This window comes from Neomonachus schauinslandi, chromosome 12, assembly GCF_002201575.2.
Source record: "Neomonachus schauinslandi chromosome 12, ASM220157v2, whole genome shotgun sequence".
Classification (NCBI taxonomy): Eukaryota; Metazoa; Chordata; class Mammalia; order Carnivora; family Phocidae; genus Neomonachus; species Neomonachus schauinslandi.
The window spans coordinates 98,077,785-98,097,589 of record NC_058414.1 but is presented as its reverse complement, the minus strand read 5'-3'; the positions used below and the strand labels follow the sequence as shown (position 1 = coordinate 98,097,589).

Here is a 19,805-nt window from a genome sequence, read left to right as displayed (position 1 = left end):
GGGGAAGAGGAAGAGGGAGAAGCAGACTCCCCGGTGAGCAGGGAGCCCAACATGGGGCTCGATCCCAGGACCCTGGGATCATGACCTGAGCTGAAGGCAGATGCTTAACCGGCTGAGCCACCCAGGCGCCCTGGTATTCTCCACAAAATCATGGATTATTAACACAAAGTCATTTATTAACATAAAATCATGGATATGGTATGTGGGTGGTGCCCTACAAAAATTCAAAGAAATATCTTGTTATCTGAGGCTTATCGCTAGAAATAGATCCAGTCTGGCCCTGTTTTTCTGTGCTGTGTACACGTGTGTGTATGCGCGTGTATATGGGTGTGTATGTCTATATGTGTATGTGTGGGTGTGTGTGTTTCCTCGATCAGCCACACAGAGGAAGCCCCAGGAAATGAGGCAAAGAAAGGAGGAAAAATTATTCAGAACTTTTGGGCCTTAGGCCTTGGCTCAGCTATCAGGTTGATATGATAGAAAGAGAAAGACAAATGGGCAGGATGTCTTCACTACTCTCCACAGAACTCACTAACTTGCTATTTATACAGGACTACTACTAAGGGAAGTATGCCCTGTAGACACGAAATAGTTAAGGGCGGTGTGGACGTTAGTGAACAGACCTGCTTGCAGGGGAGTCAAAAATGGGAGACATTTAAAAGCCAATTTGTTAGACTGGTTCTTTTTAGATTCATGGAAGAAAAGAAGTGTATAGAGTTTCAGCTGAATCATGGAGTTATATGTGAGAAAAGATAGAGTATTATTTTGTAAACTTTGTATTATTTAGAGTTGTGATTATTTTAAGACTTTCTGGGGTGTTGGGAGAACGGTAACTACAAAGTGGGCCACTCCTCTTTCTCCCCTGAGCTTATCATTAAGGCTTCAGTAAAGGAAAGAGTAGGGTATGGAATTTATCAGCTGTTAAATACCTCTTCTGTATCAAGCTTCGGGTTAGGTGCTCTTACTTGTTTCCTTGGAGTTGGGAATTCTGAAGGCGCACAGATGTCCCTGCGTTCTTTTTTTTTTTTTTTTTAAGATTTTATTTATTTATTTGAGAGAGAGGCGAGAGAGTGAGAGAAAGAAAGAGAGTGAACTGTGGGGAGGGGCAGAGGGAGATGGCCAAGCAGACTTCCCGCTCAGCAGGGAGCCTGACATAGAGCTGAATCCCATGACCTTGGGATCCTGACCTGAGCCGAAGGCAGACACTTCACCAACTGAGCCACCCAGGTGCCCCTGTTCCTGAGTCCCTAAAGGCATAGGGATTTGAACCCCAAATCTGACATCCACTGTATCTTCATAGAGATACTTCCCATATTTTGTAGATATGATGGTGCAGGATGAGAGAAAACTTTCAAGTTGTCAGAAATGTCCAAGTGTGGAGGGAGCTGATCACATGGTCCTGGGTCCTATCAAGCACAGCTTGGCTCCCATCCCGTGAGCGTGTTACAAAGAAGACACTCTGTTGGTGTATATGGAGTCAGGCCTCTCCACTCCCCATCCCAATCTGTCGTTTACCAGCCATGTGACCATAGAGAATCAACTGAATCTCTGGAAGCCTTAGCTTTTTCCTTTTAAAAAATAGGAGTGCTAACACCTACATTTTAAAATTGCTGTGAGGATTAAAGAAGGTGAGATACGGGAACATACTAAGTTTAGCGCCCGGCATAAAACGAGGTGTCCAATAAATGTCAGTTGAATAGAATGTAATATCCTCTCCAACCATGAGATCCTTTGATTTTGTGACAAAAAGAGTTTCACGAACTCTTAACAATTTGCAAGTAATTGAAGAAAGTGTTGAAATGAGTAACCCAATGACATTTGAATGTTAGGGCAAAAGTGGAAAGTCTGAATAACGATAAATTCATTACGGCAACAGAAATACAACTTTTTGAAATAGCCTTCGATATTTTTAAAGATGTTAGGGAGAGCTGTAATGACCACATGGGGCTTATGATTCAGTAGGACACTGTCCAAAGTCACAGGAGATAATGTTTTTGCTTATTTAGTGGGAAAAGGGGGACTACTAATGTGGTTGAAATTTATAACTCAGTCTACTGTTTTAAGTGATTCACGTAGTTTAACTTATATTTTTAAGTGAATTAACAAGATTCCATTATAAGGAATTATAAAAGCTAATAGGCTAACCTAGACCCATTTAAAAGTGATTTAAACTAGACTGCCTCAACGGGAAAGTTTTAGAAAGCATTTTACTTACAACCCCACTAATCTCTGATTCTGAAAACGAGGAAGTGGCTGGCAATGAATTTGGGCAAATATTTAGGTTACATTTGATTGAACATGAGAAATACCTGGATTCATCATCTAAACTGGAGCTGTCATCCTTAATAAGGGGGGAGGGGGCAGAGAGACTGTTAATCACTGGAGATAAGGGGAAAATTTTAGATGGGGTTTCTAGAATACAGCAGTCACTTTTTATTTTTTGACATTCTGTAAGGATTCAAGGAGCCAATATTCTTCTCCCAAGACCTCAATAATAACCCCAAGAGGAGGCTTCAGAATCCATTCTTATTTAATCTCAAGTGTGCTTGCGGCTTTAATGATGTTCCAGGCCAGATGATTCCTGACAAGTCTATGAAACAGACAGGAATTTAACCAGGGTTCCAGCCTCCAGTGCCTGACGGTGAATGCAGGCCGTGGAAGGGCGTAACTCTGAGGTCTGAAGTCTGCTGCGCTGTGTCATCTCTGAGCTTCTAGATAATGCGAGTCACAGCTGTGCAGAGCCGGAGGCCAGCACTATTCTAAACAGGTGGAAGGTACAGCTCTCTGCTGTCAGTTCTGTGACACCACTAATGTGGACAGGGTTTCCCGGTGGCTTTTGAATGGCAACCCATCATACCTGCCAGGCCTCTTGCTAAAAAGACCCTCAACTCCAGCACCTCTGACGTAGTGACTGATCACCTCAATAATAATTTGCGTTTTCATAATATCAGTGCTTTTCAAAGTACTTTTACATACACTGGTTCGTTTGATCCTCATGAGCCTGTGAATAATCCCTTTTATATAATTAATGCAATTTACAAGAAACTGAATGCCAGGAGAGTGGTAGGACTGTCCGATTTCTTTTCAGTAATGTTGAAATTGGATTTCAAGGTATGTTCACTTTCCCTCTTAAACCGGAAAAAGGTAAAAAAATAAAAGTACAGATTCCATTTTTTAAAAAACAGAATTAGCTTAGAATAGTGTTTGTTGTGTGAATAGGGTGGAACGGAACAAAGGATTTGAAAAAATATTGTGGTGTTGCGGAGAGAGTGATTCATGAAGGGCCCAGAATGGGGATCCCACTGCAAGCTACACCTGATCTTCAACTTGGTTAACACAGGACGTAAAATTGGTCCTGGGTGTGGAAAATGGTAAATCATTTGTACAAGTTGAAAGGAAGCAAATTTGCATTCGTCAAGTCTGAACTTTAGAATATTAAAATAAAATGTGGGAGTACTGAAGTAGAGTTCTTAGAAGACCCCCTTCACAAAAGAGCAGGGATTAAAGTGTTATTTACATATCAACTTGCTGATCTAACTTTGCAGTGGTCTCTTTAAAGGGATATATTTAAAGTAGTAATACAGAAAGAGAGTTTACCATTAGACACGTGTAGGACTCTCGGGAAGTAGGGGTGAGGGAAAAAGCTGAGAGGATGAGAATGCAATTTTGGAAAATGGAAAAAATTTCCTATTCTCTTTTTTTGAAGGCTTTTTTTTTTAAGGGCTAGTTTTAGGTTCACAGCAACTTTGAGGAAAAGGTATAGAAATTCCCACATACCACCTGCATACCTACACATGTCTAGCCTTCCCCACTATTAACATCCCCCACCAGAGTGGTACATTTGTTACAATCAATGAACCCAGGCTGACACATCCTTATCACCCAAAGTCCACAGTTGACATTGGGTTCACTCTTGGTGGTGTATATCCTATGGGTTTGGGTAAATGTATAATGACATGTAGTCACCATTATATATCATAAAGAGTATTTTGCTGCTCTAAAAAAATCCCTGTGTTTCAGCTAGTCATCATTTCTCTACCTTCCCCCCCAACCCCTGGCAACCACTGATCTTTTTACTGTCTCCATAGTTTTGGCTTTTCTAAAATGTCATGTAGTTGGAGTCATACAGTATGGAGCCTTTTCAGATTGTTTTTTTTTTTTTCCACTTTGGAATATGCGTTTAAGTTTTTTCTGTGTCTTTTCATGGCTTGATAACTCATCTCTTTTTAATGCTGAATAATATTGCATCGTCTGAATGGACCAGTTTATTTGTCCATTTACCTACTGGAGGTTTATCTTGGTTGCTTCCAAGTTTTGGCAATTATGAATAAAGGTGCTAGAAACACCCATGTGCAGGTTTTTGCATGAATATTAAGTTTTCAGTTCCTCTGGGTAAATACCTAGGAGCATGATTGGTGGATCTTATGGTAAAAGTATGTTTAGTTTTCTAAGAAACCACCAAATGGTCTTCCAAAGTGACTGCACCATTTTGCATTCCCACCGGCAGTGAATGAGAATCCCTGTTGCTCCACATCCTCACCAGGATTTGGTGTTGTCAGGATTCTGGATCTGGGCCATTCTACTAAATGTGCAGAGGTATCTCATTGATGTTTCAATGTGGATTTCCCTGATGACATATGATGTGGAGAAGCTTTTTACATGCTTTATTTGCCATCTGTATATCTCCTCTGGTGAGATGTTGGGCTCATTTTTAAAGTTCCCTATTCTTACTAAATGGACCTCAAGCATGACAAAAATAAAAGCCACTCAAAGGTATATTATTAAATTAATTAGTAACTAAATTAAAAACTAAAGAAGGCAAAACCTCACAAAATGTGACTGGACACAATATTTTAGGATTCAGATCATTTTAACTCTTACAATTTATGCCCCACCAGCCAGTAACATTTTGGAATATTAAAAGCAAATAAACATTTCTTATAAATATCAGTCATATTCTTCAGAGACAAAATTTTTAATTGGGATGTTTTTAAAATGCTGTTTTAAATGTTTTAGGTTTTCATAATATATCCTTAAGTGGCTTTCATTTTTGTCATGCTTGAGGTTCATAGGGCTTCTTGAATTCTTAGACTTGAGATTCACTCATGACAAATGTTTTTTAAAGAGTCTTCTCTCCTAATCAAACTCCTGCCCCCAGAATTAGGCGTCACCCACTATGATCAGCCATGCTGATGGGACTTGAAAAGTGGCTTTACCATTAGAACCTTCAGAATGGGTTAGTTCCATATGTAGGTTTCACTGACCACCTTCTGTCTTGCTTTGCCTGTGTATTGTAGTGGGGTCTCTCACCTCCACTTCATTCCAAGCCTGGTCTCATTCATCTCTGTCAGTATACAGCTTCCCACATAGTAGGCTTTCAGTAAGTGTTCCCATATTGCACTAAACTTGAGCTCAGTGCATGGGAAGAAATTATTAATGATCAAGCTACTTGACATTACTTCACTCATACAGCACATAGATAAGTTAAATTTTACTGCCAATAATTCAATGTAATTGAGAATCTTTGCCTTATAGAAGTTTAGAAGCCACCTTATACTTAGTGAACTCATCACTTGGAAGAGTCAGCTAGAGAATATTGTCAAGCTGAGTTAAACATTTCCCCACATCCTGTGCACAGACCTCATGAGAACATGGAGATCATACATTTAAAATGCCAAGCAAGTGATGACTCACAGAGCTCAGATGGCCCTGGTAATTCCCATTTCCTGAGGGTCTGGTCTTAACGGGAGGAAAAAAGGTAAAATATCCATTTACCTAAATTAACCATGACTAAAATCAAGTACAGTTGATAGAGGTATAGATAGGTGAATGCGGTCAAAGCCAGGTTGATGGATAAGATGGGTCACTTAAAAACATTTGACAGGTCAGTTCAACACCCCTTCCCCTGGTCTCGATCATTTAAGAAAGTAGATTTCCTCCAGCCAAAGGATGCCAAGAATGAGCTCAACTGCTAAAGCTGGAGCTGCCTGTTGGAGATGATGAGCACACAAAAAGGCTGTGGAATGGAGAAACTACCCTTCAGGGGCAGGTCTTTATGCCCTGCAGGTGTGAAGTGCCCAGGGAAAATGTGGACATTGGTGAATGGACCTCCTTGTAGGAGAGCCGAAAACGTAAGTGATTTCAAAGCAAAACCCTGTGAACAAATCATTAGACTGGTTCCGTTTAGATTCATGAAAGAAATGTACAGGGTTTCAGCTGAAATCATGGAGCTAAAAAGTAGGAAGTGGTAGTTTTGTAAGCTTCACATTATTTAGAGTTCTGATTATTGCTGAAGAATGGGGAATAAAAGCCTTCTAGAACACACACAGAAAAACTGGTTGTATCCCAAAAGGTCCCAAACCTGGTAGGTTTTAGAAAATGGCACAAATCTGAAAAAATGTTACTCATCCTACACCTAAAGCAAAGTCCAAAAACAGTGTTCTCATGTGTCTGTTGGCCATCTGTATGTCTTCTTTAGAGAAATGTCTGTTCATGTCTTCTGCCCACGTTTAAATTAGATTATTTGTTTTTTTTTGGCATTGAGTTGTATATGTTTTTTACATATTTCAGATACTAACCCTTCGTTGGACGTGTCTTCTCCCTTGTAAATAAATATCAGTCTTCTCCCATTCTTCTTCTCCCATTCTTCAGGTTGTTTACTTTTGTTGATTGTCTCCTTTGCCGTGCAGGAGTTTTTATTTTGATGTAGTCTCAATAGTTTATTTTTGCTTCTGTTTCCCTTGCCTCAGGAAACAGATCTACAAAAATGTTGTTATGGCTGATGTGAGAGAAATTACTGCCTGTGCTATCTTCTAGGATTTTTATGGTTTCAGGTCTCACCTTTAGGTTCTTAATCCATTTTGAATTTATTTTTGTGCATGGTGTAAGATCATCAGGGAAATGCAAATCAAAACCACAGTGAGATATCACCTTGAACTTGTCAGAAAGGCTAAAATCAACAATTCAAGAAACAACAAGTGTTGGCGAGGATGTGGAGAAAAAGGAAGCCTCATTCACTGTTGCTGGGAATGCAAACCGGTGCAGCCACTGGGAAATTAGTATGGAGGTTCCTCAAAAAACTGAAAATGGAACTACCCTATGATCCAGTAATTGCACTACTGGATATTTGCCTGAAGAATATGAATTCAAAAGGATATATACATCCCTGTGTTTACTGCAGCATTATTTACAATAGCTGAATTATGGAAGCAGCCCAAGTGTCCACTGATAGATGAGCGGATGAAGAAGATGTGGCATATAGATCTATACCTATATATCTATATATATATCATGGACTATTATTCATCCATAAAAAAGAATGAAATCTTGCCATTTGCAACAACATGGATGGAGCTAAAGAGTATTATGCTAAGTGAAGTAACTCAGAGAAAGACAAATACCATATGTCTTCACTCATATGCGGACTTTAAGAAACAAAACAAAACAAAAGGAAAAAAAAAGAGACAAACCAAAAAATAAGACTCTTAACTGTAGAGAACAACAGGTTGCCAGGGGCGGGGGGTGGGGGTGGAGGATGAGTAAACAGGTGATGGGGATTAAGAGTACACATACCTTCATGAGCACTGAGTAATATATAGAATTGAATCACTATATTGTACACCTGAAACTAACAGAACACTGTAGGTTAACTACACTGGAATTAAAAGAAAAAAGAAAAAAAACCCCCAAAACTGTGTTCTCTATAATGTTTCGTGTTTTAGAAGGAGCTTGCTTTACCCCCTGAATTTTTAAAGCCTTTCTTCTGGGGAAGTTAACGGACCAGGTTTTTCTTTATACCTGGGACCCCACAATGATGCACAGGTCAAGGGGAATGTTATTTTACCACCATGAAATTCTATAGTAATGTGTCAGCTACCTACCTCTGCAGCTCTGGCCTTTTGGAATCAAGTCCAAAGTATTTTCTTTGATCCCTAAGTATTTTGAGCTTTTGCCCATAAGTATTTTCTTACTTCCCCCCACTAAAACATGTAAGCAGATTATCTTCATATGTTTCTAGGATATTTTTAAATTGCATCTTAAGGTTTGAAGTTTTAAGAAACATAAATATAGAGGAGGGATAGTTTCCTTTCTTGAGTAACACATGAAGAGGAAAAGGAAAAAGAATTCTATTCTTGTTCCTTTGGGCCTCCATCCAAACTACAAAGCCTCCTGTTCAAACTGGAAATAGGAAAGAAGGCTGTGAAAGTCATCGCTCTGTGCTGGTTTGAAACAATCCTACAGGCTGGGAGTAAGGAGTAAGACCGGGTGGGTAGGCCTGAGAAAAAATGGCCATTGTTGCCAACAGTTAAAACTGGTTCCACACAGGGATGAGATTCCAGGGTGTATGATTCCAAGATCTCTCTTCTTTTTCCTCCCCGACTTGTTTATAATATTTTCTATTAATTAATCCCTCCCCCCCCCCACCCACCCAGTCTTCCAATATGCTCTAAAAAGACAAGCTGTGGATTTACTCTTCTCGCTGAGCCATGCCTGGAGTCAGGGAGACGTAGGATTTGTACCATCTTCACAGCGCTTTGGGCAAAGCCACCTCCTCCCACCTTCCATGAGACCCTCTTGCAGGAGGCATGATAGAAACTCTCTCCTCTAGAGGTCTGCCTCGGACTTGTGTCTAAGGTCTCCAGCAAAAGGCAGTCCTCAACTCTTTTCGCGCTCTCCTGGCTCTGGATGGGCTTTGTATTAGGAAGGGATGTGGCCATAGCTGGCATGACCCACGCTGGCTCTTGACAGGTGTGGATAATGTGCCTCAGGAACCACACAGGCATGAGCCCTGGGATGGGAGAGAGGGTTGCCTCCAACTCTACCCTTCCAGAATCTCTGCATATTCCTCAGCCCATCAGGGTTCACTACATTTTCACCTTCAGAATACTATTACTGTGACCATAATTAAGTAGAACTGACATTTTATGACACTGCCATTGTTCCCAAAGTAGCAAAACCAGTACTCAGAGGTAACTGAAATGATGCCAGTTCAGCATCTGTCTTTTGAAGCTTTTAGGGAAGGATTAAAGAATGGCATGATTTAAGATCAAAACAAAAACATCAACAAAACATGTGATTCTCATGGTGGAATTAAGAAGTGGGTACTATGGAGGCGCCTGGGTGGCTCAGTTGGTTGGGCATCTTACTTTTGATTTCGGCTCAGGTCATGGTCTCAGGGTTGTGAGATCGAGCCCCATGTCAGGCTCTGTGCTCAGTGGGGAGTCTGCTTGAGACTCTCTCTCTCTCCCTCTGCACCTACCTCAACTCACGTGCTCTTTCTCTCTCTCAAATAAATAAATAAATCGGGGCGCCTGGGTGGCTCAGTTGGTTAAGCGACTGCCTTCGGCTCAGGTCATGATCCTGGAGTCCCTGGATCGAGTCCCGCATCGGGCTCCCTGCTCAGCGAGGAGCCTGCTTCTCCCTCTAACCCCACCCCCTCTCATGTACTCTCTCTCTCTCTCTAATTCTCGCTCTCTCAAATAAATAAATAAATCTTTAAAAATAAATAAATAAATAAATAAATAAATCTCTAAAAAGAAAAAAAGTGGGTATGATGTAATTCTGAAGATGAGGCCAAGTAGAGTTAAACAATTTGCTCAAGGTTACAGGACTCACAATGAGGAAGCTGGATTCAAACCCTTGTTCCCTTTAATTTTGGCCTTTATCTGAGCAACAAACAAGTGTATGTTTGAGAAGTAAACAGAACTCCCTAAACTCAGAAAACAGCTTAAGACTATTTAAAGATATGTATTTTTTCAACTGCAATTCTGGCTTGGCAGATGAAGATGAACATTTTTATAGGAAAAAAAAGTGCAGACAAGTGAATTGGGGGAAATTTTGTGCCTTTGATAAGTTCTTACTAAGCTTGGTGCAGTGAAGGGATCATAATGAAGAAGTGTTTGCAGCAGCCTGGGTGACAGCTAATTCACATCTCCTTCTTCATCTACTGTAGATTTCCCTGATTTTGTAGCAATAAACCACTGGAATGTTTTGAAAATTTCAATACAGTCAGACTCAACTACACAGTCAAGGCTTTCAGGCACATTAGGTATTCACTGAATGTTTGTTAAAGAAATGAATCAATAAATAAATACAGCTTACACCTAGATGTTCCCACCCCTCCAAAAAGAGAAAGTCTTTGTTCAGATCTTGTATTCTAAGAAAATGTTGTAATTAATTCTGCATCCAATAAAATTCTGCTTTTTTACTGGATCGCAGTAACTAACAAGCTTTAAGATCAGGGGTTCTGTTTTCAGTTTTATATCAACCTGCATGAAGGACCAAGGCTTGGCGAGAAACAGTACTGCACAGTGGGGAAGAACATGAGTTTTCAGTCAAACCGCCTGCATACCAATCCCAGGCCTCCTCCTTTACTGAGGTAAAGTTGCCACACCCATTCTAAGTCTCAAGTTCCTTCTCTGTAAAATGGGGATGATAAAAATGGTACCCACTTCATAGGGTTGTCATGATATTAGGTGATGTTAACATAATTACAGAGCTTAGCACACTGTCCGACACATGATAATTTCTCGGTGCATGTCAGCTGTCTTCACAGTTAACATGCAGGAATTAAGAGGCACTGAAGATTTTTACTTGCAATTGCATTAGTTTTCAGTGGCCACCCCTGCAAAGTACCACCAATTGGGTGGCTTAAAACAAGAGAAATCTATTCTCTTACAGTTTGGGGGTGGAAGTTGAAAATTAAGGTGTTATCAGGGCTATACTTCTGAAGGCTCTAGGGGAGGGTCCCTCCTGGCCCCTTCCAGGTTCTGGTGGCCCAGGCCCAGGTGGCTTGGGGCTGCACCACTTCAATCTCTGCCTGTGTCTTCATGTGGACTTCTCCCAGTGTGACTGTGTGTCTGGGTCCTAACCTCTCCTTGTAGGGACACTCTCATTGGATTTAGGGCCACCCCAATCCAGTATGACCTCGCCTTAATTACATCTGCAAAGACCGTGTTTCCAAACAAGGTCACCTTCTAAGGTTCTGGGTGGACAAGAATTTGGGGGAGGTGGACACTATTTAACCACTATAGCATTTAATTACAAAAATTAAACAAAGAAATTGTTGTAGCCTCTATAGGTCTGTGATTTTGCCTCTTGCTTAAAAACACAGAGAAGGTACCGAGAGAATTTGCTTCTAATTATGTTGCTAATTTCTGCTTAGAAATAAAAATGAGGTTGATAGTCGTAACATTTTCCAGTGTTTTGGGGTTTGACTAGCTAAGAAGAAATGGGCCTAATGAGCAAAAACTATCATTGGCATGGCCAGGCAACTAGCCATTTGGTCCCCAGTGTAGGTCCCCACTAATCCTGGGGATGACACACCAGAGCCACAGCTGAGCCTTCCACACAGGCCAGGGTGTTGCTCTGTTTCTAGAGGCTTCCTCAGCCTCAGCCAATGGGCTGCTAAGGAATTCCGCGGTTGAATGGAGCTGTGTCAGCTGAGTTAATCGCCGCTGGGCAGTGGGCCTGTGAAAAGATGGGCCACCACGGGCTTCTCCGGACCGATGATGTGACTGGCTCTATGTTCTGGTCAGAGGTTTCCAGGCTGCCCTTGTATTCCTTGCAAAACATGAACTCCCCCAGCCAGCGTGCCTATTAATACGCAGGGAGCCCTGGGAGAGCTAACGCCTGAGCTGGTGATCACATCTTTATAGATTCATTTGAAGAAAGGCTCTGGGAACCTCCTTGATGAGAGGCTAGAGGAAGGCAGAAAGATGTTTCTCGCATATATAGATTTGCTGGCAGGGGATCGTGAGTCAAGGTGCATCCTCTACGAAGCAAAAGAGAGTCATCAGGTGGGACCTGCGTGAGTCCAGCCCTGTCCCCCTGAGCTTAATGAAGTGGCAGCACATGGTACTTTGATTTACAAATGCAACCATATAGTCATTCGAGAGAGAGAAATAGGGAAAGTAGGTAGGGAGTATGGAAGGATAGAGACAGAGATAGATGTTGAGATAGTGTGTGCTCCTGGGGCGTGGGGGACGGAGACTGAGAGAGAGTCGGGGAAGGAGACAGATGGAGATGGAGGCAGTGAGGACAGAGAGAGGGAAGAGGGAAAGAAACGAGGGAGGGCAGGAAGAGAGAGAGAGATCGAAACAGAGAATTTAGATAGTGTGTGCCACCACCCCCCTGATGACCTAATACCAGGGGAGACGCCTGGCTGATTTGCTCCCTTGGGCTACACTGGGTCCTTGCCTGTCCTAGTGTGTGCCTTGCATGTGGCTGAGTGTGACGCAAATGTCTCAAGGTTTTTATTTTCATACAATTTGGCCCCAACATGGCAATCCCTCCTCCAGGGCTCGCATGAAGGATGAAAAATTGAGCTCTGTTAAATGCAGAGAGATGGAATTTTCCAGGCTAATTTAATTTTATGCAATTTTCACCTGAGACGCTACTCCACTCCAGACAGTAGGGTCAGGTGGTATAGAATCTCTGGTTCATAACTAGACATTTTCTAAACAGAGACAGTTGAACCTTGAATGCCAGGGGTAAGACCTCTGCCTCTTAGTACTGTTCTTCCCCAAAAGAGGAACAAATGAGGAAGCCAGAGGTAATACGCTATTGTATAAAGAGTAGAAAATACAGTAAAAGAGAAGTGAAAGTAAATACTGGTGTTTTTACCTCCCCTAGAAATGATGGCAGTCAGTGTTTTGGTGCATTTTCTCATAGTTTGCTTTCCTCGTGTGTATGCGTGTGCGTGTGTGTGTGTGTGTGTGCACACGCACGTGTCTGATTTTGTGTAATCAAGGTGTCCCTGGTATAGCGGAACCTGCTTCATTCACTTAGCAAAATGTCGTGAACACTTTCCACATCTACAAGCACAGACCTGTACGTACTATTGATAGGACGGCCCACGAAGGATTTTCACAAACTCATTCTTTGGCAGATGACGCGCCCACTTTTTCTAAGAGGCTGGTTTTTTTGGGTGCAGCCCCGCTATGAGGGTGTGGTCACAGGAGACCCTAGGAGGGTCTCTACCTAGAACAGGGGGCACCTGGCTGGAGGCCTCACTGGGCACATCCCTGGCCCAGGAAGGAGCTTGCAGACGAAGCTTTCCTGGACAGCTTCGGGATTCCTTTCAACCAGAACTACCATCATTCTCCCCAAGTCAAGTGGATACTTATGTGGACTCAGAGGGATGCCCACGAATACTTTCCCAATATGTTTTGCAGTTTTTAATTTTTTTTTTTTTTGTTACAGCCACAGATTGAGTCAAATGTAAACTCATCCAGGTAAGCAGATATTTAGAGAATATTTAGGTGACTTTTGTGTAAACTCTTTGAAATAATGTCAAGGGAAACACACAAGCTTCATTTAACTTTATCTCTAACATTGGCCAAGCTGAAGGGTATATACCCCTGCCTTTCTATTTGTGCATATTGCCCATTAACCCCCGGAAGCTTTGTATGAGCCACTATGTTTAACCCAACTCTACAGGGATCATGATTTTCTTTAGATTGGCCCTTCTGTAGTGGAATCTCTCAAGCATTAGGACTGACTTGATTGCATTCAGACATCTCTTTGGCAATGGAATGACTGCATTACATGAGCATCGTGCACAATGAATGGTAACTGTGAGACTGTCATTTCTACAAGTGCAAAATTAATGTGTTCTGCAAACCCATCTCATTGTGTGCCACAGGAAAATCCTGGAACCATGTTGTTCGGAGCAGAAAAAAGCCCTGTAATAGGGCCGTTAATGTGGTACGGTATTATTCAGCAATGGTGTTCCCTTCCACCTCTGTTGTTGTCTCACGCTCATTCTTCAAGCCCTGCCTGACCTCATTTGTATGCTCATATTGCACCTGGCCAGACAGTAGCCTGGATGTACAGAGAATGTTATGGAACAATTCCTCCTTCTGTGCGGCATCTTGTGTGAATAATGTCAGCATAAACCACTCTCCATGTATTCATGAGAGTATGAATAGGCTACTTATGTAAAGCTGCTTATTAAGAGATACACCAGCCATTTACAGGAAACTTTACCCAAATACTATACATTCATTGAGAAAGAAAAGAGTGATTTACATGCATGTCAGTGGTAGCTTAGGAAAAGCCCTGCTCTGCTGCGCTCCATCCCTCTTGTTTACATACGGGAAATGAAGCCACGGACCAGTTGAGTGCATTTCTTCCAGTCATGTGGGATCACAGGGTGGATCTTGAATGACAACCTGCATATGCATTGGGCTCCCGTAGTCTGCTGATTGGCGCTGCAGAATTTTTTAGGGATTAAAGGACTCATCTGAGCCTGAAAGGATGAACTAGTAACAGGTGCTCTAAGCCAGCTGATTAGATGTGGAATCTCACTACGCCTGCCGTTGGGCTAAGGCCGAGGACCACTCAGAGAGGCATCCTGTATAAGGACAGTGATAATGATAGCAACAATAACTGGCCAGACAGGTTTCCCTGTGAGCCCGGCTCGAGCCCAGTCTCTCGACAGCAACTGGGGGGGGGGGGGGGGCGTCTGGACTGCTGGGCTCCCCTGACGGAATCATGGAGCACTCCCTCAGTCTGCGAGCACGCCGACCCCTCCTGGCCTCCCTTAGTGGGAGGGTCAGGCCTGAGTCCCCTTTCAGAGGCCCCTTACGTTGTCACTCACGTCAAGGTGTGACGTGGCTATTTGCTCTGGAATATTCTAGTCAGTGCACAGTCTGCTGGGATTTGGGTGAAATTACACACACACACACACACACCCCAGAGCTTCTCTCATCTTAGTGAATGACAGAGCTCAGGGGATGATTTAGGAGACTTCCTACCTAAGGTGGGAGTGAATTCTGAACACCTTAGACTCAGAACAGAGCACACGGGGGACAGGTGCAGAATCACGGCATAGATGACTTGGGCGTAGAGAGAGGTGTGAGAACGCCACGGAAACGGGCTCTGCCTTACCTTTGTTGCAAAATGTGCCATCGTAGGCCGTGTGGGAGCAGTCACAGGAGTAGCCGTGGTATTTCTCTAGACACCTGCCTCCGTTCTCACAGTTGGCCCCGTAGCTGGTGCAGTGGCCCGAGCACCCGGATTTGAACCCGGACGTGACCTTCGCTCTTTCCTCCAGGTCCAGCGTCACGCCGTTCATCCTCAGGGAGCGGATGCAGCCAAGGAAGCCCTGCTGGCCCCCGGCGCCACCTGCGAATGACAGAAGGCACTGGGCTCAGACGGAGTAGGCTCTGCTGTGGTCCCCGGGCCTGTTCATCGCACCCGGACCCGTGGTGGCAGGGGAGGAGGCCGCAAAGTGCCACCAGCCCTCTCGCTTTCGAGTGGGCCCTGCCTCACAGAAAAGCTTGAAGCTTTTTTATTTATTTATTTATTTATTTTAAAGACTTTATTTATTATTTATTTGAGACAGAGAGAATGAGAGACAGAGAGCATGAGAGGGAGGAGGGTCAGAGGGAGAAGCAGACCCCCCGCCGAGCAGGGAGCCCGATGCGGGACTCGATCCCGGGACTCCAGGATCATGACCTGAGCTGAAGGCAGTCGCTTAACCAACTGAGCCACCCAGGCGCCCGGAAAAGCTTGAAGCTTTTCCCCCTTTGGCCGTAATGTCCAATTAAAAGAGGCTGTCTTCGGAGAAGCCATCCATTTGCTACCGAAATAAAAATGTTTGGAGATCCACAAAAATTATGTACGCTGTTTTGGAAGTCTAATCTGGTTTCCTAAAGAAGTTTATATAAATCTCTAGTTTGTTGTTGTTGTTGTTGTTGTTGTTGTTTAATCCCATGGCATTCACTTCCATAGCATTAGCTATTGAAAGAAATATACAAAGGCAGAGAAACATGAATATATTAGCATAGTTAACAAGTCAATTAGTTGGAAAGCATAAATCCATTTGAAATGTGATTGTACATCCCAGTTCTTGTCTTAGGAAATACTTCGCTTTGAAGTTCACATGAAGGGTTCCCGGGCGTCTCGTCCAGGGTGGGCAGAAGTTGGAATTGATAATTTTACACAGAAGTCAGCCACACCACATGGATTACCAGCTCAGGTTAGATTTTACCGCTTTTTGCCTAAATGCCATTGCAAGACATACAGCACAACGAGCAAGTTCTCTGTGATTTTTCTAAGTTACAGAGTTAGAGGTTCATGAGCATGAAAATATTAAAATATTCCTAACAAATTTCACAGAAAGATTCATTGGAGCATTATATCACAAGTGAATTTAATTATATCTGTAATAATCTTGGCTATGACCTTTTTAAGCAGCTGGTACAGAAGGACGAACTCAAGTTTATATACATGTCTGTATGTTAGGGTAACAAACTTTTCTGGAAATTAAATGTGTAGTCGTTAAAATTATTAAAAGAAATAACTGCTGGGGATTTAGCAAAAAAATACTGTTAATAAAAGTTACTTTTTTATGAGGGCTATGTAGTAGGTACTCCACTAAGCACTTTACCTAAATGTTATTCACCCGATTCTCACAACAGCCTGGCGAGGAGGCATTATTATAATTACCCTCATTGTAGAGATGAGGAGGCTGAGGCTCAGGGAAGCTCTGAGGTTTGCGCAAAGAGTCGTAGCTCCAAAGTGACGAAGTTGTGCTAGTTCCTATTTTCAAGTGTATGGTGTTAAACTCTGTCCTGTGTTGACTTCAGGGTCAGGGCCTCCATCGATGCACACGTTTCTGAGATAGAGGTCTGGATGTCTTTAAAAATGGAGTGGTCAATAGGTTTGTCAGTGTCTGGGTGAGACCAGTAGCTGGGGATGGATTCTGATCACTTATTCGGGTCCATTGAGAAAAAGCACATATGGAGCAGACTCATCAGACAGGGCTGGTGGATCAAAGGCTCTAGTCGCAGAGATGGATTCATTTGCTTATGTGTGTAAGTCCTCAGCTGTGAAATGGCAGCTGTTATCTTTATAAACCCAAGCCTTGCATTCTCTCGTGGAGTCGGACATAGGTTTGAATGATGATTCTCCAGGGATTATTATTTATTATCAAATAAAATAATTGCATAGAGGATTAACTGAAGGGAGTCCAGTGCCCTTTTTGATCAAAGCTTTGGGATAGTGGCTGGCAGAAGAAGCTATTAAAAACAACCACTTTGAAGGATTTCCCATTCTGCAGTCTGCTCGTCAGCTCAGCTTCGTACACCTCTGTGCTGAAGAGAATTTGGGCCTTTGCTATGATTTGGAAGAATTTCAATCCATTAGTCACTCTTTGTGTGTTAAAACTTCAATTTGGCGTCTATCATTTTAGTGACTATGGCTTTTGCTCTTGCAATAAGGACTTTCCAAAGGGCCTTCTGTTCAATAAACCCCCAGCCCTTCATATTTTTGTCACTAGTCAATTAAAACAATTATATCCTACCAAAATACGCTGAAATTTTTAAATCATTGTTTTTAGATATCTCCCGCTCCCTCTTTTTCCCTATTACAAATATAATAGTTTTTCATTGTGGAAACCATAAACACACTGGTAAGCAAAATGAAAAAGAATCTCTAACGCTACGCAGATAAACTACTTTTACTTTCAGCAAACAGCTTTTTCTACTTTTTCTACCAGATTTTATTTATTTATTTGACAGAGACAGAGAGTACAAGCAGGGGGTGCAGCAGGTGGGGGGGAGAGGGAGAAGCAGACTCCCCGCTGAGCAGGGAGCCCAACGACCTGGGGCCCTATCCCAGGACCTCAGCATCATGACCTGAGCAGAAGGCAGATACTTAATGACTGAGCTACCCAGGTGCCCCTGAAGAAGAGATTTTTAAAAGACTAAGTAAATAAGTAAAGGTTAATAAGACAAAAACCCTGAAGATTTTAAAAGGTCCAACTGGCAGAGCAAATAAATCGAGGTTAGATCATATTTTTACTATATCATTAAGGCAAACAGATATATGTATGCACTTCATTATTTATGTATATAGGCCTCATTCTACAAGGGGTTAGAGGGGGTAGATTTTTCTGCCTGTCTTTGATTCTTTCTGGTCTTGGTCTTCCTGAGGCTCTACACCTCTCAGTCTTCCTTCCTGCCTCTGGGTCTGTATATCTCTCCCCGCCAGCACTGTTTGGCTGTTCAGGGTTAGTTGTGTGGCTTTCCTCAAGGCCCTTCATCTCCCTCAACATCAGGCTTTCCTATCCATATAAAGGGGGTTTGAACTAGATTCTGTCTCCGGTTCCTTCCAGCTCTAAATTAGTCTGGTTCAAGATGTACAACCTCTCCCTCTGTGCTTACGTGTCTCCGTCTCTATATTTCAGTAAATTACTCTCAATTTCTCCTAAATCTACTTCTCTGCACTGTTGCCTGACCCTCCCTCCTCCCCTCCTTCTGTTAATTGACCATAAAATATGACTGTGGTCTAAGTTTTAGTTGTTGCATTCATTAAATAAAGTTTTGTACTCCCTTTTCTTAATTTATAAAGCAGGTAAATGGCATTTCATTTCTCTCTCTCTATAAAAGAAAACGAAATAAAGTATGCTCTTTTCTTGCTGAGATGGCCTCTGATTTATTAAATGGGTCAGTGAGCTGGAAATTACTTTTTACTGATTTAGTCGATATGAAGAGAAGTCTTTTGTCCTGAAAATGGTCATTATATGTTATGCAAAAGATGTTAATGCACTAGAACCGGTGATAATTACTTGAGTTCAACTCATGTGCTCTATAGAAATGCTTCTTGGTGACAAATGTCACAAGTTTAAATTGTAGGTCTGCAAGCAAAAATGCTGCTTCACCTTTGCTAATTAAAAAATCAACACATTGTTGGGGCGCCTGAGTGGCTCAGTCGTTAAGCGTCTGCCTTCGGCTCAGGTCATGGTCCCAGGGTCCTGGGATCGAGCCCCGCATCAGGCTCCCTGCTCCTCGGGAAGCCTGCTTCTCCCTCTCCCACTCCCCCTGCTTGTGTTCCCTCTTTCACTGTGTCTCTCTCTGTCAAATAAATAAATAAAATCTTTAAAAAAAAAAAAATCAACACATTGTCATTGGAGAGAGTTCCCTGCCATGCAGGGCTCCACACACATTAATCAGACCCGTGATAATTATCCAAGGTGAGAAGTGGGTTTCATTTGTAAATCATTTTTCATGGGAAATGCTCTTCAAGTATTGCAATTTAAGATTAATTATGAGAAGGCTGTATCTACCCATAATGAATAATACAACCACTGAATGCACAGAAGATTGGGGCAAAAGAATCAGGTATTAAATTAAACAAAACAAGTGAAAATAATGACCAAGAGGACTAAAACATACAGTGTCCTCAAACTCAGAGCTTAGTCATTTTCTAAGGAGCTAAGTGGGATTCCAGACCACCTTTGCCCAGAGAGACTGGCCATTCATTCACCACAGAAAGGAATCACACCAAAGCTTACACATGTGAAATCTAATGCATCCTTTCAGTAATTATTTATTTCATGTCTGTTATGAGCCAGACCTTGTCTAGACGTTCAGAAGGTCTTTAGAGAGTCTTTGCCCGTGTACAGCTTATATTCTTGCAGAGGAGAAGGGAGAATTTAATAATAAACTCAATAAGCAGGTGAAGTCCATCCTGTGTTAGAAGGTTATGTGCACTATGAGAAGAAGTCAGGTGGGGTTAAGTGGACTCAGGAATGGGAGCGGTGTGGGGGCGGTCAGAGGATAGATCCCACTGAAAGGCTGATGGAAAGAGTATCCGAGAGCATATTCCTGGGAAGAGGGCTTCAGGATAAAGAGGCAAGGGGGAGCTGCCTGCAGGTGGGGGAGGCAGGTGGGAGGGGAAGGAGGAGTAAGATGGGGAGTTGCTGCAGGGTGCTCAGAAACGCAAAGCCACTGACCAGTTCATGTGTGCCAGGTGCTGGGAAAGGCGGAGCTAAAAAGACAGAGGAGACCTACTTC

General features: G+C 42.6%; 1 protein-coding gene across 1 annotated transcript in view; it reads right to left on the bottom strand.

Annotated features, from left to right (window-relative positions):
* CNTNAP2 (contactin associated protein 2) overlaps positions 1-19,805 on the bottom strand; it is a 1,342,199-nt gene that overhangs the window by 171,749 nt on the left and 1,150,645 nt on the right. Inside the window, exon 18 of the mRNA XM_044920022.1 lies at positions 14,893-15,129. Within this exon, the coding sequence (XP_044775957.1) occupies positions 14,893-15,129 (237 nt within the window). The remainder of the gene's footprint in view (positions 1-14,892; positions 15,130-19,805) is intronic.